The sequence below is a fragment of the Pezoporus flaviventris genome, unplaced genomic scaffold, assembly GCF_033815535.1.
Source record: "Pezoporus flaviventris isolate CSIRO_AGI_PZ_B2104156 unplaced genomic scaffold, CSIRO_AGI_Pfla_v1 ptg000015l, whole genome shotgun sequence".
NCBI lineage: Eukaryota > Metazoa > Chordata > Aves > Psittaciformes > Psittacidae > Pezoporus > Pezoporus flaviventris.
In genome coordinates, this window is record NW_026892563.1 from 25,448,214 (window position 1) to 25,468,464 (window position 20,251).

The following is a 20,251-nucleotide window of genomic DNA, read 5'->3' on the forward strand; positions in this document are numbered from 1 at the left end:
ATGAACTCAGCTGAACTGGAATCCTGCTCACAAAAGGCCTGGTCATCTACCCTCAACAGCTACCCTGTGCTTCCAAAAGCAGGAATGAAAGTCTTATACTTGAGCTTTGCCTATGCAAGTACAGTGTCAAATCATGTTGGAGCACAGTTTGGGAAACAGCCACAGTTTGGGAAAAATCCACAAAGTTGTCACAATTATGATTTTGACAGACAGCAAAATTTAGTGTCAGGGTTTAGCATCATATGAAATACTGAGAACTCTGTTGCTAACATTAGGTTACATAACTAGGAATAGAACAAATGTGGGGTTGCTTTTTTTTGTGAAGAACTTTTAAATTTGCCTTCCTTTCCAAGCAGAAAGAAGGCTCAAAGAATCAATGTTTAAAAAGTTGATTTTTTTCTATTCATGTACTATGAGGCTCTCTATTTCTTCAGCGAACTTTAAGCTGCACAACCAGTTAAAGTCAGGTGGGGATTTTTTTGTTCTTTAGGAAAAAAAAAACAAACCACAAACAGTGGAAAAGATGCAGAACAATTTTGTAACAAAATACTTCATTTTAGAATTTGTGAGGAAATCTCCTGTAAGAAACTAAGGATAAGGGTATTGTTTATTAAGATTTATGTTAAGCTCAATGTAAAGGTTAGACAACAAAAGATATGAAACCGCTTACTCAAACAATCACCAGACACAGCTTGTGCAAGATAAGATAACCACAATGGCTTACACAAACTAAACCAAGTACCGCTTCATGAAAACATAGCAGATGTTGACTAAAGATAACTGAAAGATGTTCCACGATCTGGCGGAGATAAGACAAACAACTCCATATAAGGACATATGAGTAAAAGGTCAACTATGGAGCAAAGGAGGAAAACTTCTTACTTCAGTCTCAACGATCACCAAGAGGCAGAAGTTGACCCCCTAGCAACAGCGGAAGCATGCGCAGAGTACCTCCACTACTTCATGAATACGGAAGTGAGATGTATAAAAAGGGGCTGTTTGAATTGCTCAGCACGGCAGTTGGCGGAGCGCAGACTCCCCTGTCATCCAGCGCTGTATTTGCTCATATTCTACTTGCTATAATTAATAACATTTTAATTGGATTATGATCCGTTGTGGTCTCAATTTATGACAATTTTCTGGTGCCGTGACTCGGATAAGGAACGGTGGGCTTTGGTCCTCCGGGGAGGCGCCCCGTGACATTTCGCGGCCCCGCGACCAACAGCTCACCCCAACCTTACTGACGAACCTAAATTCTAGAATAATGAGCAAAGGAGAAACCAGTAAAATCCCATAAAATTCTGTGCATGGGAGTCCGGACGAAGACGCAGGACGCGTAAGTATATTGTGAAGTTGTTCACGGGTTTGCCGTTCGGGCGGGATTGGGTTTCCTGGAATATAACGAGTGAGAGGTTCGATATACTGAACCAAGCGAGTGTGGACTCTTAAGTACTGCGTCTCCCATCTCCCGCAAGGGACTGGGCCAGGAACAAGAGGAGCGAGTGAGTGTATGTTTGTGGATATTCCAGAAGATGGGGGTGAAGGGCAGCAAGCCTTCGACTCCCATGGGAAGGGTACCCATTGTACCTAAGAATACCCCTCTGGCATATATCTTAGACAACTGGAGATATTTTCCTGGAACCCTAGGAAAAGATAAACAAAAAATGATAGAATATTGTACTAAGATATGGGGAGGGAAGAAGATTTCTAAAAATGTCTTTTGGCCAGTCTATGGGTCAGAAGAAGATTGGGTAAGACAGCAATTAAACCTCTGGGTTAATAATAAAAAAACCCTTAACCCAGAGGAGAGTCAATATGCAGAAGTGTGGCTAGAAAGACCGGGAGCTAGACTTTACCCGCTGAATGAAATAAAAACTAAACAAAAGAAAAAGAAGGAAGAATTAGACGAAACCCTTCTAACCCCCCCCTCCTTACATTCCTCCTCCTGCTCCCACAGCCCCTCCAGAGGCCCCCAGAGCATTCACTCCCCCACCAGAGTCGGAACAAGAGTCTCCCCCTCCTCCTAGACGCGTAACTAGAAGTCAAAAAGGGGCAGATCAGATGTACCCCCTAAGGGAAATACCCATGGGGGGACCTCAACCTGTGATCGGATATATTTCCGTACCCTTAAATTCGGCTGACCTACGAGATTGTAAAAGAACCGAGATGGGAAACTTAATTGAGGACCCACTCGGAGTGGCAGAAAGATTAGATCAACTTTTGGGACCAAACCTTTATACTTGGGAGGAGATGCAATCTATCCTTGGTCAATTATTTACTACTGAGGAAAGAGATATGATTAGACAAGCAGGAATGAGACTGTGGGATGCTCAACATGTCCAGGGACCCCAAGCAGATATTAAATGGCCACTCCAAAGACCTAATTGGGATAATCAAGATCCGGTACATAGAACTCATATGCAGGACCTGAGAACTATAGTAATTCAGGGAATTAGAGAAGCAGTACCCCGTGGCCAGAATATCAATAAAGCATTTAATGAAATGCAAAAGAAAGATGAAAGCCCTACTGAGTGGCTAGAACGACTGAGGAAAGCCCTTCAGCTGTACTCTGGGGTAAATCCAGACGACCCTTTAGGGCAAGCGCTCCTCAAAACTCAGTTTGTGGCAAAATCATGGGAAGATATCAGAAAGAAGATTGAAAAGTTAGAAGACTGGCAGAATAGAGGGTTGGATGAATTACTGAGAGAAGCTCAGAAAGTCTACGTAAGGCGGGAAGAAGAGAGCAGCAAGCGACAAGTAAAAATGATGGTAGCAGCGGTCAGAGAGGATCGCAAAGGGCGAACTGGTGAACACAGATCTGCTGGAACGAAACAAGAGAACGTAGTAGTAGAGAAGGAACAGAGATATTGTTTTTACTGTGGAAAGAAGGGACATATAAAGAAGAATTGCAGAAAAAGGATCAGAGATGAGGAAATATTGAAAATGGAATAGGAGAGTCAGGGGCTCTATATCTTAGGGGACCGGAGTCATCATGAGCCCTTGATAAAATTAAAAATAGGTCCCCATAAACAAGAGTTCACCTTTTTAGTAGACACTGGGGCTGAGAAATCAACTATTAAGCAAATACCTGAGGGATATAAAGTTTCCCCTGAAAAAGTACAAGTAATTGGGGCAAAAGGAGAACCCTTTAAAGTAAGCAAAATCAAAAATGTGGTATTCGAAACTGAAAATAAATTTGGAATGGGTGAACTCTTGCTTGTCCCTGAAGCAGAATTTAATCTGTTAGGACGAGATTTAATTGTTGAATTGCAATTAGAAATTAAAGTGAAAAATCAAGAGCTAACAGTGTCTGCTTATCCTTTGACCGTGGATGATCAAAAACAAATTAACCCCGATGTCTGGTACTCTCCGGACACAATTAGTAGACTGAAAATTCCACCGATTAAAATCCAAATTTCCGAACCCCACATACCTGTGAGGGTAAGGCAATATCCCATATCCCTAGAAGGACGGAGAGGATTAAAGCCAGAAATTGATCGATTGTTAGCACAAGGAATCTTAGAGCCTTGTATGTCACCCTTTAACACACCCATTTTGCCTGTAAAGAAACCAAATGGGAAATATCGGCTCGTACATGATTTAAGGGAAATAAACAAAAGAACTATCACCCGGTTCCCTGTAGTAGCAAATCCATACACGCTGCTAAGCAAACTAGGACCCCATAACTCCTGGTATAGTGTGGCTGATTTAAAGGATGCCTTTTGGGCCTGTCCACTGGCAGAAGAATGCCGTGATTATTTTGCCTTTGAATGGGAAGACATAAAGACAGGCCGTAGACAGCAATTGAGATGGACCGTGCTTCCCCAAGGGTTCACTGAGTCCCCTAATCTGTTTGGACAGGCCCTGGAAGAGCTCTTAAAAGAATACCAGGTACAAACGGGGAACATGCTGTTACAGTATGTAGATGATCTGCTCATAGCAGGGAATAATAAGGAGGATGTAAGAAAAGAAAGCATTCGACTTCTAAACTTTCTTGCACAAAAGGGCCTACGGGTATCACAAGAAAAGTTACAATTTGTGGACGAAAAAGTGAAATATTTGGGACATTATTTGTTTAACGGCCAGAAGATATTGGATTCAGAGCGCATTAAAGGAATTTTGGAATTACCTATGCCTGTCACTAAGAGGCAAATTCGGCAGGCATTAGGGCTATTTGGGTATTGTAGGCAATGGATAGAAAACTATAGCTTTAAAGTTAAATTCTTATATGAACAACTGTCTAAAGACAAAATACCCAAGTGGACCCCTCAGGTATCAAGAGCAGTTTGTCAGTCTCAAAAGAGAGCTAAGTCAAGCACCGGTTTTAAGCCTACCAGATTTAAAGCGGCCATTCCATTTATTTGTTAACATACATGAAGGAACAGCATTCGGAGTATTAACTCAGGAATGGGCCAGACAGAAGAAACCGGTGGCATACCTATCAAAGCTGTTGGACCCTGTGAGCAGGGGTTGGCCGAGTTGTTTACAAATCATTGTTGCTGCTGCCTTATTACTTGAGGAAATGAATCGCATTACCTTTAATGGAGAAGTTGTCTTATAAGCGCCTCATAACATCAGGGGAGTGTTACAACAAAAAGCAGAAAAATGGCTTACAGATAGCCGATTATTAAAGTATGAGGGAATACTTATAGAATCCCCTAAACTATCTTTGAAAACTATTGGAGCAGTTAACCCCGCTGAATTTTTATACCCAGGGGAAGGTAATGAACTATTGTACAATTGTTTTCAAACAATTGAACAACAGACACGCATTAGGCCAGATTTAGAAGAAGAAGAACTACAATGTGGAGAAGTATTATTTCTAGATGGGTCATCACGAATAGTGGAAGGTAAACGATTGTCTGGATATGCCATCGTTAAGTTGGAAAAAGGAGAATTTAAGACAATAGAATCAGGCCCCCTGAGTGCCAGCTGGTCAGCTCAAGCCTGTGAGCTGTATGCATTGTGGAAGGCATTAGTGTCACTGAAGGGAAAGGATGGAACTATATATACAGACTCACGCTATGCGTTCGGAGTAGTACACACTTTTGGAAAAATATGGGAGGAGAGAGGATTTGTTAACTCACAGGGAAAAGAACTGATACACCCGGAATTAATTCGGCGAGTTCTGGGAGCATTGAAAATGCCAAATAAAATAGCAGTTGTACATATAAAGGGACACCAGCGAGGTACAAGTTATCAAGTTAGGGGAAATAATGCAGCTGATACAGAAGCAAAACGAGTGGCAGGCAATTATAGTATGGTTTTGACTATGCAACAAGTACCTGTTTTTAAGTTTTGAGTCTGCAGAAAAGGAAAAACTAGAACAAATGGGAGCTAAGGAACAAGATGGGAAGTACATATTACCAGATGGGAGAGAAGTCTTGCCGAAGGGCATAGCACTCGAAATATTTTCAAAAATACACAGTAAAACACACTGGGGAACCCAGGCATTAGTTGATCATTTCAATCAACAGTTTGCCTGTATAGGCGTATATAACATAGCAAAGACAGTCACGTCAGCCTGTGAGACCTGTCAAAAGGTTAATCGAAGCAACATGAGACAAAAACCTCTTGGAGGACGTTCCCCAGCATACAGACCTTTCTCACACATACAAGTGGATTTTACTGAACTACCTAGGGTAGGGCGTTGCAAATATTTATTAGTAATGGTGGATCATTTAACACATTATGTTGAGGCTTTTCCTACCTCCAGGGCAACTGCTAACCAAGTTACTAAAGTGTTACTTGAACACATTATACCTCGATATGGAGTACCTGAAGTAATCGACTCGGACAGAGGAACACATTTTGTGTCAAAAATTGTCAGAGATCTAACAGAAAGCTTGGGTATTAAGTGGGAATACCATACACCATGGCATCCACAAAGTTCGGGAAAAGTTGAAAGGATGAATGGAGAAATCAAAACTATTTTGACTAAATTAATGATAGAAACCAAATTATCATGGATTAAGTGCCTACCCATGGCACTATTAATTCTCAGAACCAGACCCCGAGCAGATGTAGGAATATCAGCGTTTGAAATGGTGCATGGAATGTCGTATAGAATTGAAAGTCCACAAACAAATGTTTTAATTCGAGACCGTGTGATTAATGAATATGTTTCACAATTAGCAGAACATCGTAACAAGCTTTGGGAACACGGACTGATTGTGCAACGACCCCCGTTGGACTTAAAAATTCACAATGTTAAACGTGGGGATTGGATATTGATTAAAGTGTGGAAGGAAGAAACCCTAAAACCCAATTGGGAAGGACCTTATCTTGTTTTGCTTACAACAGAAACAGCTGTCCGGACTGCTGAGCGTGGATGGACTCATGCCAGTCGCATTAAAGGCCCAGTAACGAGACCCCACTGGAAAGTAATCAGTACTCCAGTTAAAGCTGCAAAGTGGGAAGCCTATGTAAATAGGCAGAAAGCCCGAAACAGCTACTCTCCTGAAGAATTCCCTTGCTGCCAAGAAGATGGTACACCCCGTGGCTCGAAGCAACCGAGTCGACGGGCGAGGCAGAAGAGGAACAAACTGTGGAGAAAAGAACCAGAACAATGGGACGCAAAAGCAGCAATGGCCGAACTTCCCCAGGACTGGTAAAAATATACTTAAATTGGCAAAATTGACAGACACCCTTTTTCCTGGTATACCGTTAGTTTTGTTATTGATAATAACCCAAGCAAATGGAAACCCTCATGAACCTATGGCCTGGAAATTATATAATTTACCAGAGTCAAAATTAATTCAAACTCAGATCGGTCCAGGGAAGTGGAATTTCTCCGTGCATCTATATTCCCTGATACCTATAGAACAGGACTCCCCTGTTTTTACCCCGGATCTAGCAAAGCTTCAGGCCCAATGCAAGGCATTTTATATATGTCCAGCAAGTAACCCTGGCAGAAGTTATTGTAATTATCCAGGTCATTTTTACTGTGGCTACTGGGGTTGTGAAACTATTGCTTCAAATTGGAAAACGCGGGGAGATAAATATATAGATGTAACTTGGGGACCCCCAGGCTGCACTCCCCCAAAGCATGATTTTGATGGACACCCTAGAAGACCCTGTGGCAGCGTGTCCTGTACCAGAATTGAAATCATTATAAAAGAACCCCAAGATGACACATGGCTAGTTGGCCGTGTCTGGGGAATTAGATATTGGGAATCAGGAGCGGATAGGGGAAGTTGCTTTAGAATAGTTAAAGAAAAGCTTCCTCATGATCCTTTACCAGTAGGACCAAATCTGGTCCTGAATCCACCCATTTTCTCTGAAGAAAAGGTTGCCCCCGCAAGTGTCGCACCCACTTTTCCAGACTCCCTTTCAAAAACAACTAATGGCATTGTATCCAGGGATCTAGAGTTGTCAGAATCCAAAGACCCCTTATGGAATCTAATGCAAGCCTCTTATCGTGCCCTTAATGAAAGCAAACCAAATTTAACTGAGGAATGTTGGTTATGTTATAATGTTAGGCCACCATATTTTGAGGCAATTGGAAAACTAGGCAAGATTCAATGGTCAAATGGTTCAAACCCACGGGAATGCCCATGGGATGACCAGAGAAACCATACGCAAGGCATTACTATTCAATTAGTAACAGGCCAAGGAAAATGTATAGGTACAGTGCCCAAAAAGTATCAGCCTTTGTGCAACCGAACAGTCACTATAGAAAAACACACTATAGAGAAACACAAGAATAAAAATGACAAATGGGTTATCCCGACACCAGGAGCTAAATGGGTTTGTTCAGACATCGGAGTAACGCCTTGCCTATCCCTAAAGGTGTTTAATAAATCTCAGTTTTGCGTACAGGTGATTATTGTTCCTCGTCTGATCTATCACACCTCTGAGGAGGTGTTACGCCATTTTGAAGGAGACCTGAATAGACAAAAACGAGAGCCAATTACAGCGGTAACCTTAGCTACACTGCTGATAGCGGGCGGAGTTGGAGCAGGCACAGGCATAGCTTCCCTAGTAAAAGGTCAGGAATTACAAAGTTTGCAGATGGCTGTAGATGAGGATTTAGCAAAAATAGAACAATCTATCCAAAATTTAGCCACTTCAGTAAAGTCTTTATCAGAAGTAGTACTGCAAAATAGAAGAGGATTAGATCTGTTGTTCTTAAAGGAGGGAGGGTTATGTGTAGCTCTCAATGAAGAATGTTGTTCTTTTGCTGACCATACGGGAGTAGTCCAGGACACCATGTCTGAACTCCGGAAAAGGTTAGATCAACGTAAGAAAGATCGTGAGGCGGGCAGGTCATGGTATGAAAACTGGTTTAATGTTTCACCTTGACTAACCACTTTGTTGTCTGCTTTAGCAGGACCGCTTATTATGCTGATCTTGGGACTTATATTTGGGCCTTGTATATTACGCTATATTTTACACTTTATTAGAGAACGGCTTGACATAGCTAAACTGCTTATTTTAACCACGAGGTCTGGGGCAAAATATAAGAGTGTATCTATTAATGAGGATGAAGATAATGAGAATGAAGATTATTGTGAATGTGTTATGCCACGTAAAAACTATGTTTGTAATTGCGAGATATTGCATTGTAAGTGTTATGATAAATGTTGGGAGTGTGGAAAAAGGATTGCTTGCAGTACCGAGAATGAAAGTAGCGTCTAATAAACAATAATAGGATAAAAAGAAAAAGGGGGGATTGTAAGAAACTAAGGATAAGGGTATTGTTTATTAAGATTTATGTTAAGCTCAATGTAAAGGTTAGACAACAAAAGATATGAAATCGCTTACTCAAACAATCACCAGACACAGCTTGTGCAAGGTAAGATAACCACAATCGCTTACACAAACTAAACCAAGTACCGCTTAATGAAAACATAGCAGATGTTGACTAAAGATAACTGAAAGATCTTCCATGAACTGGCGGAGATAAGACAAACAACTCCATATCAGGACATATGAGTAAAAGGTCAACTATGGAGCAAAGGAGGAAAACTTCTTACTTCAGTCTCAACGATCACCAAGAGGCAGAAGTTGACCCCCCAGCAACAGCGGAAGCATGCGCAGAGTACCTCCACTACTTCATGAATACGGAAGTGAGATGTATAAAAAGGGGCTGTTTGAACTGCTCAGCACGGCAGTTGGCGGAGCGCAGACTCCCCTGTCGTCCAGCACTGTTTTTGCTCATATTCTACTTGCTATAATTAATAACATTTTAATTGGATTATGATCCGTTGTGGTCTCAATTTATGACATCTCCCAAGTTTATCCCTTAAGAACTCACTGAAATTAGCTCAATTTCACAAGCCATTTCATTTTTTTGAAATAAGGTTCAGCTTAAGCTATTCCAACAAGGTCCTTGGGAAACAAGCTGATAACCTTCTTACCAGTGACAAGAAAGCCTCTTGTCATTAGTAGTGTTACAGACTTTTCCCCCAAAAACAGAAAATAGTTTGGATTGAGAACATCCTCTGCTTATGAAGCAATTGCTTTATAATACTCAGTACTTACTTTGGGCAAATAAGCTTTCTAAAGCATTTTTAAATGGTGAAGCCAATGTACTTCCATAACAACTGATTTGGATATAAAAATCTCAAGTTTGACATGCACAGTGAGGAGCAAAGCATATGCTTCATTTCAGAAATAAAACTGACTGAGGCATGAAGCTAATGTAAAGTCAGAAGACATACAACCCCTACACACACCTCCTCCTCTAGCTGCCTGTAGCCTGTTCCAACCCATGCAAATCCCTGGCCAACACTCCGGCAGCCTCTATGGCTCTCCCTTCTCTCACCCACTCGCTCAGTGAGTGCTGGACCCCATCCAGCAGAGCTAGCTAGTGTTCTGCCAGCCTTTGCTTGCATGCCAGCTTGGAAACACAGGCTGAAACACACTGGCCTTGTGGAACGTAGACACAAATGCTGTAACAAGTGGCCAAAGAAAACTTCAGATGTGGGGGTGGCATAGAGCCTGCCCAGCTCCAATCTAAGAATCAGCATCATCTGAATGGATTTGGGAGGCAGACTACAGTAGCACAAATCATTTCAAGTTCACAAAAAAGTCCCAAAGGGGACAGCAGTGGAAAGTACTATTACCAGGGAAACACCCGCTTGGAAAGGAGCACTCAATGCCCAGCACCGCTGTATCTGATCAGCACTGATCTGTACCACTGAGGTCTATAGCCCACACACCAGTCTTAAAGATAGAGTGCATCTATACCTGGCAGCTCAACATGGACCCAAAGTCTACTCTCACAAGACTTGGCCATTGACCACTTTGTAATTCAAGCCCTTGCTACGAGACCTCCTCAGTTTGAGCTCCAGAGCAGGACAGGAAAATCCCAAAATGAGTATGCTATCACCTCCCCCCCCTCCCCCCCCTGCTTCCCAGAGCTCAGTCTCTGCAGGCATGGAGCAGACACTTTGAGGCAATGGATATAGGGTTTTGCATGCCCATCAGACCTCTCTACCTGCTCTGAAGGGGAAACAGCAGGCATGCATCTATTCTGACTTCTTTGTGCTGTCTGTCCCTTTCCATCTACCTTACCTAGGACCTGCAAGTACCTACATGAAGTCAGGCTCTGACTGCTGTTTGTGTAGGGGGCTGTTCCAGAAGCAAGGAGATCTACAAAGGAAACAGCAGGCTGAGCAGGCCACGAGCCACTGCAGTAGTGAGGGGCTGTGGAGCCCCTCTGCTGCATGGCACCACCCACCCAACCCCAGCTGCAAGACTGCATCCCTAGAAGCTATCACAACACACATAGGGTTTTCAGAGCTATAGAAGAGGCAGGTGTCTCTATGGTGCATCCTCCTCACCCACAGAAGGCCCAGCCTCCTACAAGTCGGATCCCCTTGGGCACTTGGCTGAACGCAGAGCTAATGACTCACTCAACAGCAAGGAGAGATCCCTCTCCCAGCACAGCCCTTCTGAGGAAGCAGAGAGAAGAAACAGAAAAATGCATTTCAAGGCATTTTAATTACTCAGATTTAAACCCGAAAGCTTGAAAGAGGAAGATAATTGAATACAATGGGGCTATATTTACAGTCATTTTGCCAGCCACAGCTGTTCACTAGGATTAAGCAGTTGTCTTTGTGCACCTAGCTGAGTGGTGGTGCTTCAGAAAGCTCACGGTTCTGTTGTCAAGAGCAGCTACATATGTAAATAACAGGAACTGGTTTCACCAGAAAAACAAGGAACTCTTCTGCCTTCCCAAAGCAAAGCTAGGATGCATTACAGAGAACAGCTGTGTATTGAAAGGGCAGCAAGATATTGGGAGGCAAATTCACACATAAAAATACTCATTGGCAATTCCTTTGCCTGTAGAAGACAGTAAGACGACTCAAAAGGATCTCAGAAAGGCCTTGACAAAGCCTGGGTACCAGTGTGGCTCAGGCCTCAGAAGAAGCATAAGTGCATTTCCTGTTTATAAGATAACATCTTCAGCTGATTAAACACCTGAATCTGTATGTCTGCAATTAGCAATAAAAATGATAATTTCAGCTTCTAATGTAATTATTTATATAACCACTACCAAGTACTTTCGAGTTTGGATGAAACAAACATTTACATTTTAAATAAGAAGGTTAAGCAAAAACCTCAAGAGATCTGGGCACATACATTAATAAACATTTTCCCCAACTCTGAAGTAGAAATAAAGGTGTTTTTAGCTTCCAGGAGGCAAGACGATCTAATCTCAGATTCATTCAACATACTGATTAGGAGAAAACTCCAGGAACAAACTCGCCAGCAGAGTTTCAAGTTGACAAGCAGGTATTCTTCATTGCGGCGCCGGGAGACACGGGGGATAGCTCCTCGTAATGCGTGTCCCCGAATTGCTTTACAGGTCATCCTTATATGGTCACTGAACATATTACATCATTTTCCAGTTAGTTTCCGGCATGCATACAAAAATGTGGTGGTCTTTAAGGGTCGTTTACTTTTCCCAACAAGCTTAATTAACATTACAGACATAGCAATCATCCTGCCCATCCACTTATCAGTTAGTTTAACTGCTCTCATCCGGGACATCTGCTAGTCCTGGATACTCCCTAGTAGATGCTTACACCAGCTTAATGGGTTTATTAACACCTCAAGCATAGCAATCATCCTGTCCTTTTACTTATCAGTTAGTTTATCTGTGCCCACCCTGGACATCTGCTAGTCCCAGATACTCCCCATCCCCAGGTCCTGTCCTTCTATTCTGCTTTTCTCACACCTTTTGTACTGAAGTCCTGAGGGCCTGAAACTATGTCAACTACATTCAAGCACCGCAGTTATTTTCCATTACAAAGCCATCAAACTTAACATTACTTAGAACTGATTACATTTTGTATTTTTTTGCCTCCTTGTCTCAATACTCATCAACACCACCCACAGCTGGCAATAACTTACGTGACCCGGTAGTAAAATTATGCCTATTATGCCCCTGCCAGAGACTGTTTCATGCTGCCTCCCTAAGACACTAGTACAAACCAAGATCACAAGGGTCTTGAGTGCCTACCTCCTTTTCAATTTGGGAAAAAAAAAAAAAAAAAAAGTGCATCTGTGCCTATCTTCCTGACTTCAAAGATGCAGCATTCAAGCAATCTGTTTTGTTTTAGTAATTTCATCTACTACACAAGGATTTGAAAAACACAAACAAAAAGCCCACAACAAATCAAAACCCTGTGATACATCAAGTTCTAAAACAAACATAATCTCTTATGTATGAGCACTGCAGTTACTATCTTAATAGTATGTAATTGAAGCGAGTTTGTCAACCCTCCCAGCACAAAGTTATCCTTTAGCTCAGACAATTCGTCCACTCCCCAGTTTAATTTTGAGTTCCTGTAACTATGCTGTCCAGATTTCAACAGCCCTAAATGTACTAACAAATATGATGCAATGGCAATTAAAAGCTCAGTGAGGATGATTTCCTTTTGGATAAAAAATACATTCCTTTCTGAACAGCAGTTTCATCTGACTCATTTGTTTCTACAGCATGTGTGTGAAACAATTAGCCAATGTTATTTGTTAAGAACATCTGTTCCTTCACCTGATCTTTCACTGCAGGCTGCTGAAGTAATGAAAATAAATATCAAGCTGCTTTAGACTTACTTGTTCCATTTAACCGAAAGTAGCCAAATACAGAAGCAAAAGAATGGCATGCCTCATTTCCCCTTTCCCATCCTTACTTTGCCAGAACTGGACTCCGGCATCCCTGGCCTTTACTTAAGTTTAACAGTCCCCAGATTTTAGTCAGAAAAAATGTTCATGAAGGAAACAATCATCTTGGTAGTAATTCCTCCTGGTGTTATTTACTTTTCAGCAACTCGTAGAAGGATAAATAAATACTTTGGATGAGGACTATGGTGAAAACCTGAAGAAGCATTAAACAAATTACAACAGTAGTTAACATAGTTAATGTCATAGTGACTGTAGTCAATTACATGAACTGTTTTGGTGCAAATTGCACTGCTCACCTCATTAAGCCTGCTAATAGCCTACTGCACTTGAAATGACATGGAAAATAGCACCCACCAAGCAATTTTTCCTACGAAATACCCAACTTAAAATCTCTTCCTATTCTACCTTGGGAACCAAATGCAGATTTTGCCTGTAGCTGTTTCTAGATTACAAAACCACTACCAGATTTGACCAAGCCATTCGAAGCAAAGACAGACCATACTTTTCTTCAACCTCACATAAAAACAGAGTGCAAAGGTCAGCTGTTTCAAGACCTGTACAAGCAGATCATACACACCATGGTCCATCATCACATACCTCAACTTGTTCTGAACAAGGAGCAATATCTTTGAGTCCTGATGGGTAGTCATAGCAGAATTCAGAAGCAGCTGAGAAGTTGTATGAGCCAACCAAAGTCCTGAACGACTTTACCTGTCATTTCCCTAGTAACTTTAGGGGATTGCAGTAACAAATACACAAATATCCCAAGTGTGCGCTTTACTGATTCTGCAAGCAGTTTCAATAAGAAAGCACTACCTAAGAAAAAATAAAATAAAATCCTTACTTAGCCCATGTGATTTCTAAAATGCCAATACCACCAAGGAACCTTGACACAACTCAATCACTGCATAACCATCTGCTACACAGGATGACACAAAATGTTACTTCCAGAGTGCTCATTAGAAAACAAGCCATATACACTTGGCTAGAACATTCTTACAGTTTTGAATAGGTAACTGCGTGCCTCAAATCATCTAAACCTCCACAAAATATTTCAGATTTTGATTATTTTTTCTCTTAAACATTTCCTGGAGAATTTCTACCCCTAGCTGCTACTACAGGCTTAATTAAATGTGCCACTGAACAATCACATCCTGTACAGTTTTGTTTACCTGCCTTCTTTCCCTCCTAAGGGATACAAGTAGCTTACCTGTACCAGACAAAGGCAGTGCTACACCACCGCCTGTTTGAGGAAATACTGAGCAAAGCTCTAACCAAACCATAAAGTTAAAAAAAAAAAAAATTAAAAAAGCAGCTTACTTCCATTTCCTAGAATTATCTTCTAAGCATTTCACTCCACAAGCTATGTGCTGCCCTTCAATTAAATAGATACCACCATTCAACCAACTCCACGCTCTTTTTCTGAACTATACTGAATTTCTAATGGTTTTGCTCCCAGTGACTGAAAGAACAGAAGTAAATCACAAAGCTGAAGTATTTTCTTCCTAATCTATTAAACTTAATCCTCAGGTTCTAGACTAATTCTTTATATGTGTAAAATAGTAATTCAATATTATATATAGCTTCCCACTGCTGCAGGTGAGGAAAGCTTATTTAGATAGGGCACCAACTGCCAGTCTCTGGAACAGGCTGAAACTTGACAGCAGTTGGATCTACCCCAATGCTCAGTTTCGAGCTGCATCAACAGCAATAGAGGGATTCCCAGAACGAGAAGCAAGTAAAACACTTTAGCTTAAGCAGCTATGTTCAAAAGCTAGTCAGAAATACAGATTTTGTTGTTTTCCACCATTTTAAAGCACTGCTTCTGTATAATCAGTGCTATCACATGGCTGAAAAGGCACCTATTCTAGATTCCATATATGTAAACAAAAAACATACCAGTGCTAGAAGTACAGCAAAAGCTTGTACTTATTATGACACTTTACAGAAAGAACAGCATAAGCGTGCTTAAGAGTCTTCTTCTTTGGAGACCTATAGTATTCACCCAGTTCTCATCCTCCTCAGCAGACTGCTTCATACCAGCAAATAAATAGGAGGCTAAAAATCCTACTCCAAAGTCACAAGCCATATCTGTCCTTCATAACCCAATCATTTGAAGGCACAGATGAGATTAAAAGTTTTCTTCAGAAGCAGTAACATAACAAGCACACAAAGATGAAGCAACCATCAGAAGGCCTTAAATACCAGCCCGCCAAAACACAGTTACCGATCTAACAAGCCCAGTAAACCATTCCCAGAGTGAACATGACTCTTCAGAGAAACGTGGAAGAAGCACTCAAACTATAGAGATGCAAGAAATACTTCATCTAACCCTTCTGGCCTTTGGCCCCAAGTATGCCACCTTCTATCTGTGCTGCAGTAAGTTATGTTCCAAATAGTAATGTATATCCGCATCTGTCCTGTGCAGGTTTGAGTCATATATCATATTCTTGGCATCCAGATTCTCACACGCTCCCACAGACTAGCTCTCACAGAAACCAAATCCATGCCTGTAAAAATTCAAACTCCATTTCCAAATCTTGTACAAATAAAAGCCTTATTTTCACTTTCGACTGTAGCATTTGTTTGCTTCTATTGTCGTACTCCTTTACACTGACCAACTCCTTAAACTGACATTACATTGCCATCAGATTCGCTTTTTTAAATGCTCTTATTTTTCCCAACACCTACTTGGCATCTCACATTTCAAATTCTTAAACAAGCCTCCCAGATAACAGCAATTTTCCGAGATGCTCATTTGATTTCAACTCTCCACCTACTTTTTCGTTGCAAGGGAATGACTTACTTTTTTGTTCTTTCTTTCCATAGGCATTCTTCTTATTGTAGACACATGTGGACTTACTTTGATTTCTTATTAACAGAAACTAGAGTCCTCAGACAGAACACCTCGGTCTTGATGTGAGGATCCTTTTGATTAGCTTCCTCTTTCACCTTTACCTTCTTCATTACAAGTAGAATACTTAAGATTTTCACAAGGTTTCTTCTTCCAAGGATATTAATTCAAATTATATTTCAGTATGAAGAGCTTAAAAAGGATAAAAAGTGAATTCAAATTCTCGAGATGAGGCTTCCAGGTATAACAATTTCCAAAACATCTTCGACTTTCATCATTTCTATTTGCAGTAGCCAAAACTGGCAATCAAAAGTAGGTGCAAGCTTTACAGGTTCCAGTGAAGAGGGAAAGCCCTCAGATTAAGTTTGTGATCAAGCTTTTTTCTTCCTCCAGTGAGGTTTTAGAAGTCTGGCTTTGTCCACCTCCAGGGAACAGTCTTCAGACAAGGGAGGAAAAAGAAAAAAAAAAAACAGCCCCCCCAAAAACCCCAAACAAAACACACAAAAGACCCACCCAGACACCATCCACCTTAACACCAGCAGTTAGTAACACTATCAATTTAAGAACTGCTTACAACAGCACAGAAAATTCTTTCTTCTCAAAATTTTTCAACAAGCTAGCCAAAGTTGTGGTTTGGTTTTTAAGAGATGGGGGGAAATTATGCATAGTAGGAGTCTCTTCTTCCTTCCCTGCTAATTTTTCCTGCTATCCTTCCTTCTCCCCACTCACCATAGCCAGGAGAGCAATTGTATCCCAGAGGCTTCCAACCCTAGCTTGCTGCTAATTACATGTGCTTACAGCACTTATTGAGCATTCATGATACCTGGCCTGACTTCCAGAGGCATGGCACAACTGTTTACTCCCACTCAAATCCATGAAATTGAAGTCAAACCAGTCAGGCTCTAACATCCACATCTGGTTTCCATCATCAGAGAAGCAAAGCGTACGTACTTAGAAGAAATGAATCCCTGGAGCAAACCAAAGTTGTCAGAAAGATGTAGCCTCTCAAAGTAAATAATCCAGGCAACAAAGCTGACCCCTGGATGCTACCACAGGCTACTCTTGCTGTTGTAGCAATTCCTTAGTCCTAGTGACCTATGAGTAGGAATGAGCATAACAAATCCACACCTGCTACAGGACACAAAGGTCATCCTTTGTCAGATGTTAGTGACACATGCTTTGCACACTGCAACAAGCTGCCTTCCGTGTTATCACCTACACATTTACTATGACTCAGTATTTAGGGAGTTTTAACGATTTGTTTATACAGTCAGCAGCTGATCATAAACCATACAAGTTATTAAAACACATTTTCTGTCTGGAAGACCAGGGAAAGATGACAATGACATAACATTTTAGTTAGAATATCTTAACTTGTCTTGAATTTGTGACTTTCTGCTTCTTGCAGCTTCCAAGTTGAGTCCCTTGAGGGTGAGATAAATGAGTACCACAGCATCCTATAACCAGCTTCGTAGAGGTTTTTTAAAAACAGTCAGTGACAAACAGTATGGCTTTATAAGCCACTTTACAAGCCACAGTGGTATCTTAGAAGAAGCAAGTATTTACACGACTCCTTTGTTTTAACTGCAAGATCATATTTGCAGAACCTGATAAACACTAACTTCAAACAAATACTAAGGTCTTGAAGTATAAATCAGACAGAAAGCAACCATTTAATCATACCAGACAACACCTCTCTTAGTGGCTGCTACTGTGCTGAAGAATCCCATTCCCCCTAAATTACAGGCACACATTACTACAGGAAGCAGAAAATGGCACTGGGAGCGCACACAATATGTACGTGCCTAAAGCTCTGTGCAAAGAAACTTCTAACCCTCATGTCTCAAACCTAACAATGCAAAGCCAGTAGCATGGTTATATTCCTCATATATTCCATTTTACTGACTTTAGTTTATACTGCCAAGCAGATCAAGGAAAAACAGAGTTGCTAACTGTAAGTCCAACAAACTGGCCCCAAGACCTAAGCACGGTTTTACCTCACAAACTACCAACTGCTTTAATGGTTGTATACAAACCATCAAGAGTTAGTTTGCACAATCTAATTTGCCATCTAACGAGAGCATAGCTGTAAGTTCCAACATCTGTGCAGCACACTTTGCTATTGCTTCACATACAGATATACAGCTGGGCACAAGGCAGAACAACCCTGTATCATCGCTGCCACTGTAGGAACAGAGGAGAAAATACTCAAGTATTCACTCACTGTCTAGCAACCCAAGTCTACAGCCTGCTGGGATTCATTTGGCCTGTCCCGTTTCCACTGGCTCCAGATTACTGTTGTTCAGTTTAAAAGTACTCATGCATTTCAGGGGAAGGTTATACCAGGGCCCAAGATACAAAACCAATGTTCAGACCAGCAGAACATCCGCTTAGTTTGAACAGGAGGAATGAAAAGGCATACGAGCTAGATTTATACAGACAGAGTTGGGAAATCTGATCCCGTAGTTCTGCTTGCAGGTCTGCCACAGATTCCCTACGGCCTTCGCTAGTTACTTAATCTTTCACCTGCTGAGCACAATGAACACTTCGCTGACCTCATCGGTACATGGACACAGTAGTCCCGATGATGCTCCTATACACAAGCTGAAGCATGCCAATTTACTGAGGCCTCCTGATGCAGAACCTGAGTCAGACTGTCAGAGCCGTGAGGAAGGGCATCTAAGTGCTTCATGAGATCAGGTGTTACCCTGCCTGTGGCTGCATGCCACAAGTGATTCCCTTCCCTTCTGAACTGCAGCAACCCATCTACAAAACTAACAGCAAAACTTACACTCTAAGTATACATCCATAAGTTTACATTCTCTCATTGCACCGGAGAGAGGGGGAGAGGGCAGGGAAGGAAAGAGGAGAAATCCATCAAAAGCATGATGACGAAAGTATTGAATAATTAAAGACAGCATTTATTATTATACCCTTAACTTTCAATGAGGCATCTCCTTGGACCGGAGCAAAATTAAATCCCACCTTCCTGTCCTTCCTATTCATAAATCCCATTCTTTACATAGAACACTGGAAGCTTATTTACTCTTGTGAAAAACAAATATGTTTACTTGACAAAAGACACTAGGAGCGCACATCTGAAGAGCTACCCAGCACTGAGAATCAAAACTCAGCCCTTACTGTTAAAAAGCACCACCAACAACAATGTCTTTCTAAAGGCATGGAGAGAGACATGGATAGGTTAATGAACTATGCAAGGAACTGGGAGACAGGACTGGGCACAGAAACCAGAAGTCCTGTCACTAACTTGATAGGTGACATCAGGTAAACAGCTTCACCCCCTCTCAGTCTCAGCTTACACTTTAGTAAGCTGATAATGATAAAATTACCTACCTCACTACATGGGTGGAGAGCGCTTTACTAATTCATGACTACAAAGCAACTTGAGAACTGTGGATATAAAGCCAGTATATATATATACACATAAAAATCAGGAGATATATATATATTTATAAAGAAAACACAAGTTGGAAGAAAGATAAAACATGTTACCCAAAAGCTCCAGTCAGCACTCCAGCTATACTGAGCAGGACCCTGCATTTTCTCTGTGCACGAACTAGGAGTCTCCTCTGAATCAGCAAGGAGCTGGCTAATAAGACCATGATCCACTTCATGAACTTCCTATGAACAAAGAAGCAAGGTATGTAATTCCAACAATGGAGGAGAAAAGCAAAATAAGATGGTTGATCCACATAACAAGTACATGGTAAGTAAAACTTGACATGCTAGTTTCACCAAGTTGAGTGGCATGGAAGGACTTCCCACTTACAGCTTTTCCAAATGTTAAATACATTTTTTCCAAGAGTATACTATAGTTAATTATTGCTTTAGTTTTTATGAGTATTTTATTTCCACAGCAGCCACTTAACTTGAACACTCAAGCTGCACAGACAATTAAAGCCGGAATAACATCAACATGAGACATCAACATGTCTCCAGAATCTGTGGGACCTTTCAAAACTTAAGAAAGGTCACGCTGGTGCAGCATTTACTAGCTGACAGATATGTTATTATAATGAGATACATCAAATATTTATACTTGGTTACACTGCAAGTTGTCCGTTTTGTTCTATAGCAATAAAAGGGCAACATGCAGAGGCAAACAGTTCCATTCATATCACTTATTACAAAGATAAGCACACTTCTACGCTTACACACAATCTCCCTTAGTATCTCTCCCACTTGGGAGGTCAGTTTTACTTTATGAAGAGAAACTGAGCCAAAAAACTCACTTGC

The 20,251-nt window shown here is 41.2% G+C and overlaps 1 protein-coding gene across 5 annotated transcripts in view; it reads right to left on the minus strand.

The window, feature by feature from the left end:
- The window catches only part of GRAMD1C (GRAM domain containing 1C), a 64,353-nt gene that overhangs the window by 43,036 nt on the left and 1,066 nt on the right, over positions 1-20,251 (minus strand). For 4 of the 5 annotated variants that reach the window (XR_009743470.1, XM_061453808.1, XM_061453807.1 and 1 more), the window contains exon 2: positions 19,508-19,636. Coding sequence is in view for 3 of the 5 variants with exons in the window: in XM_061453808.1 (XP_061309792.1) it covers positions 19,508-19,636 (129 nt within the window). In the remaining 2 variants the exon portion in view is untranslated. Of the gene's footprint in view, positions 1-19,507; positions 19,643-20,251 lie in introns of those variants that run through there. The other variant, XM_061453809.1, reaches the window with a different exon arrangement.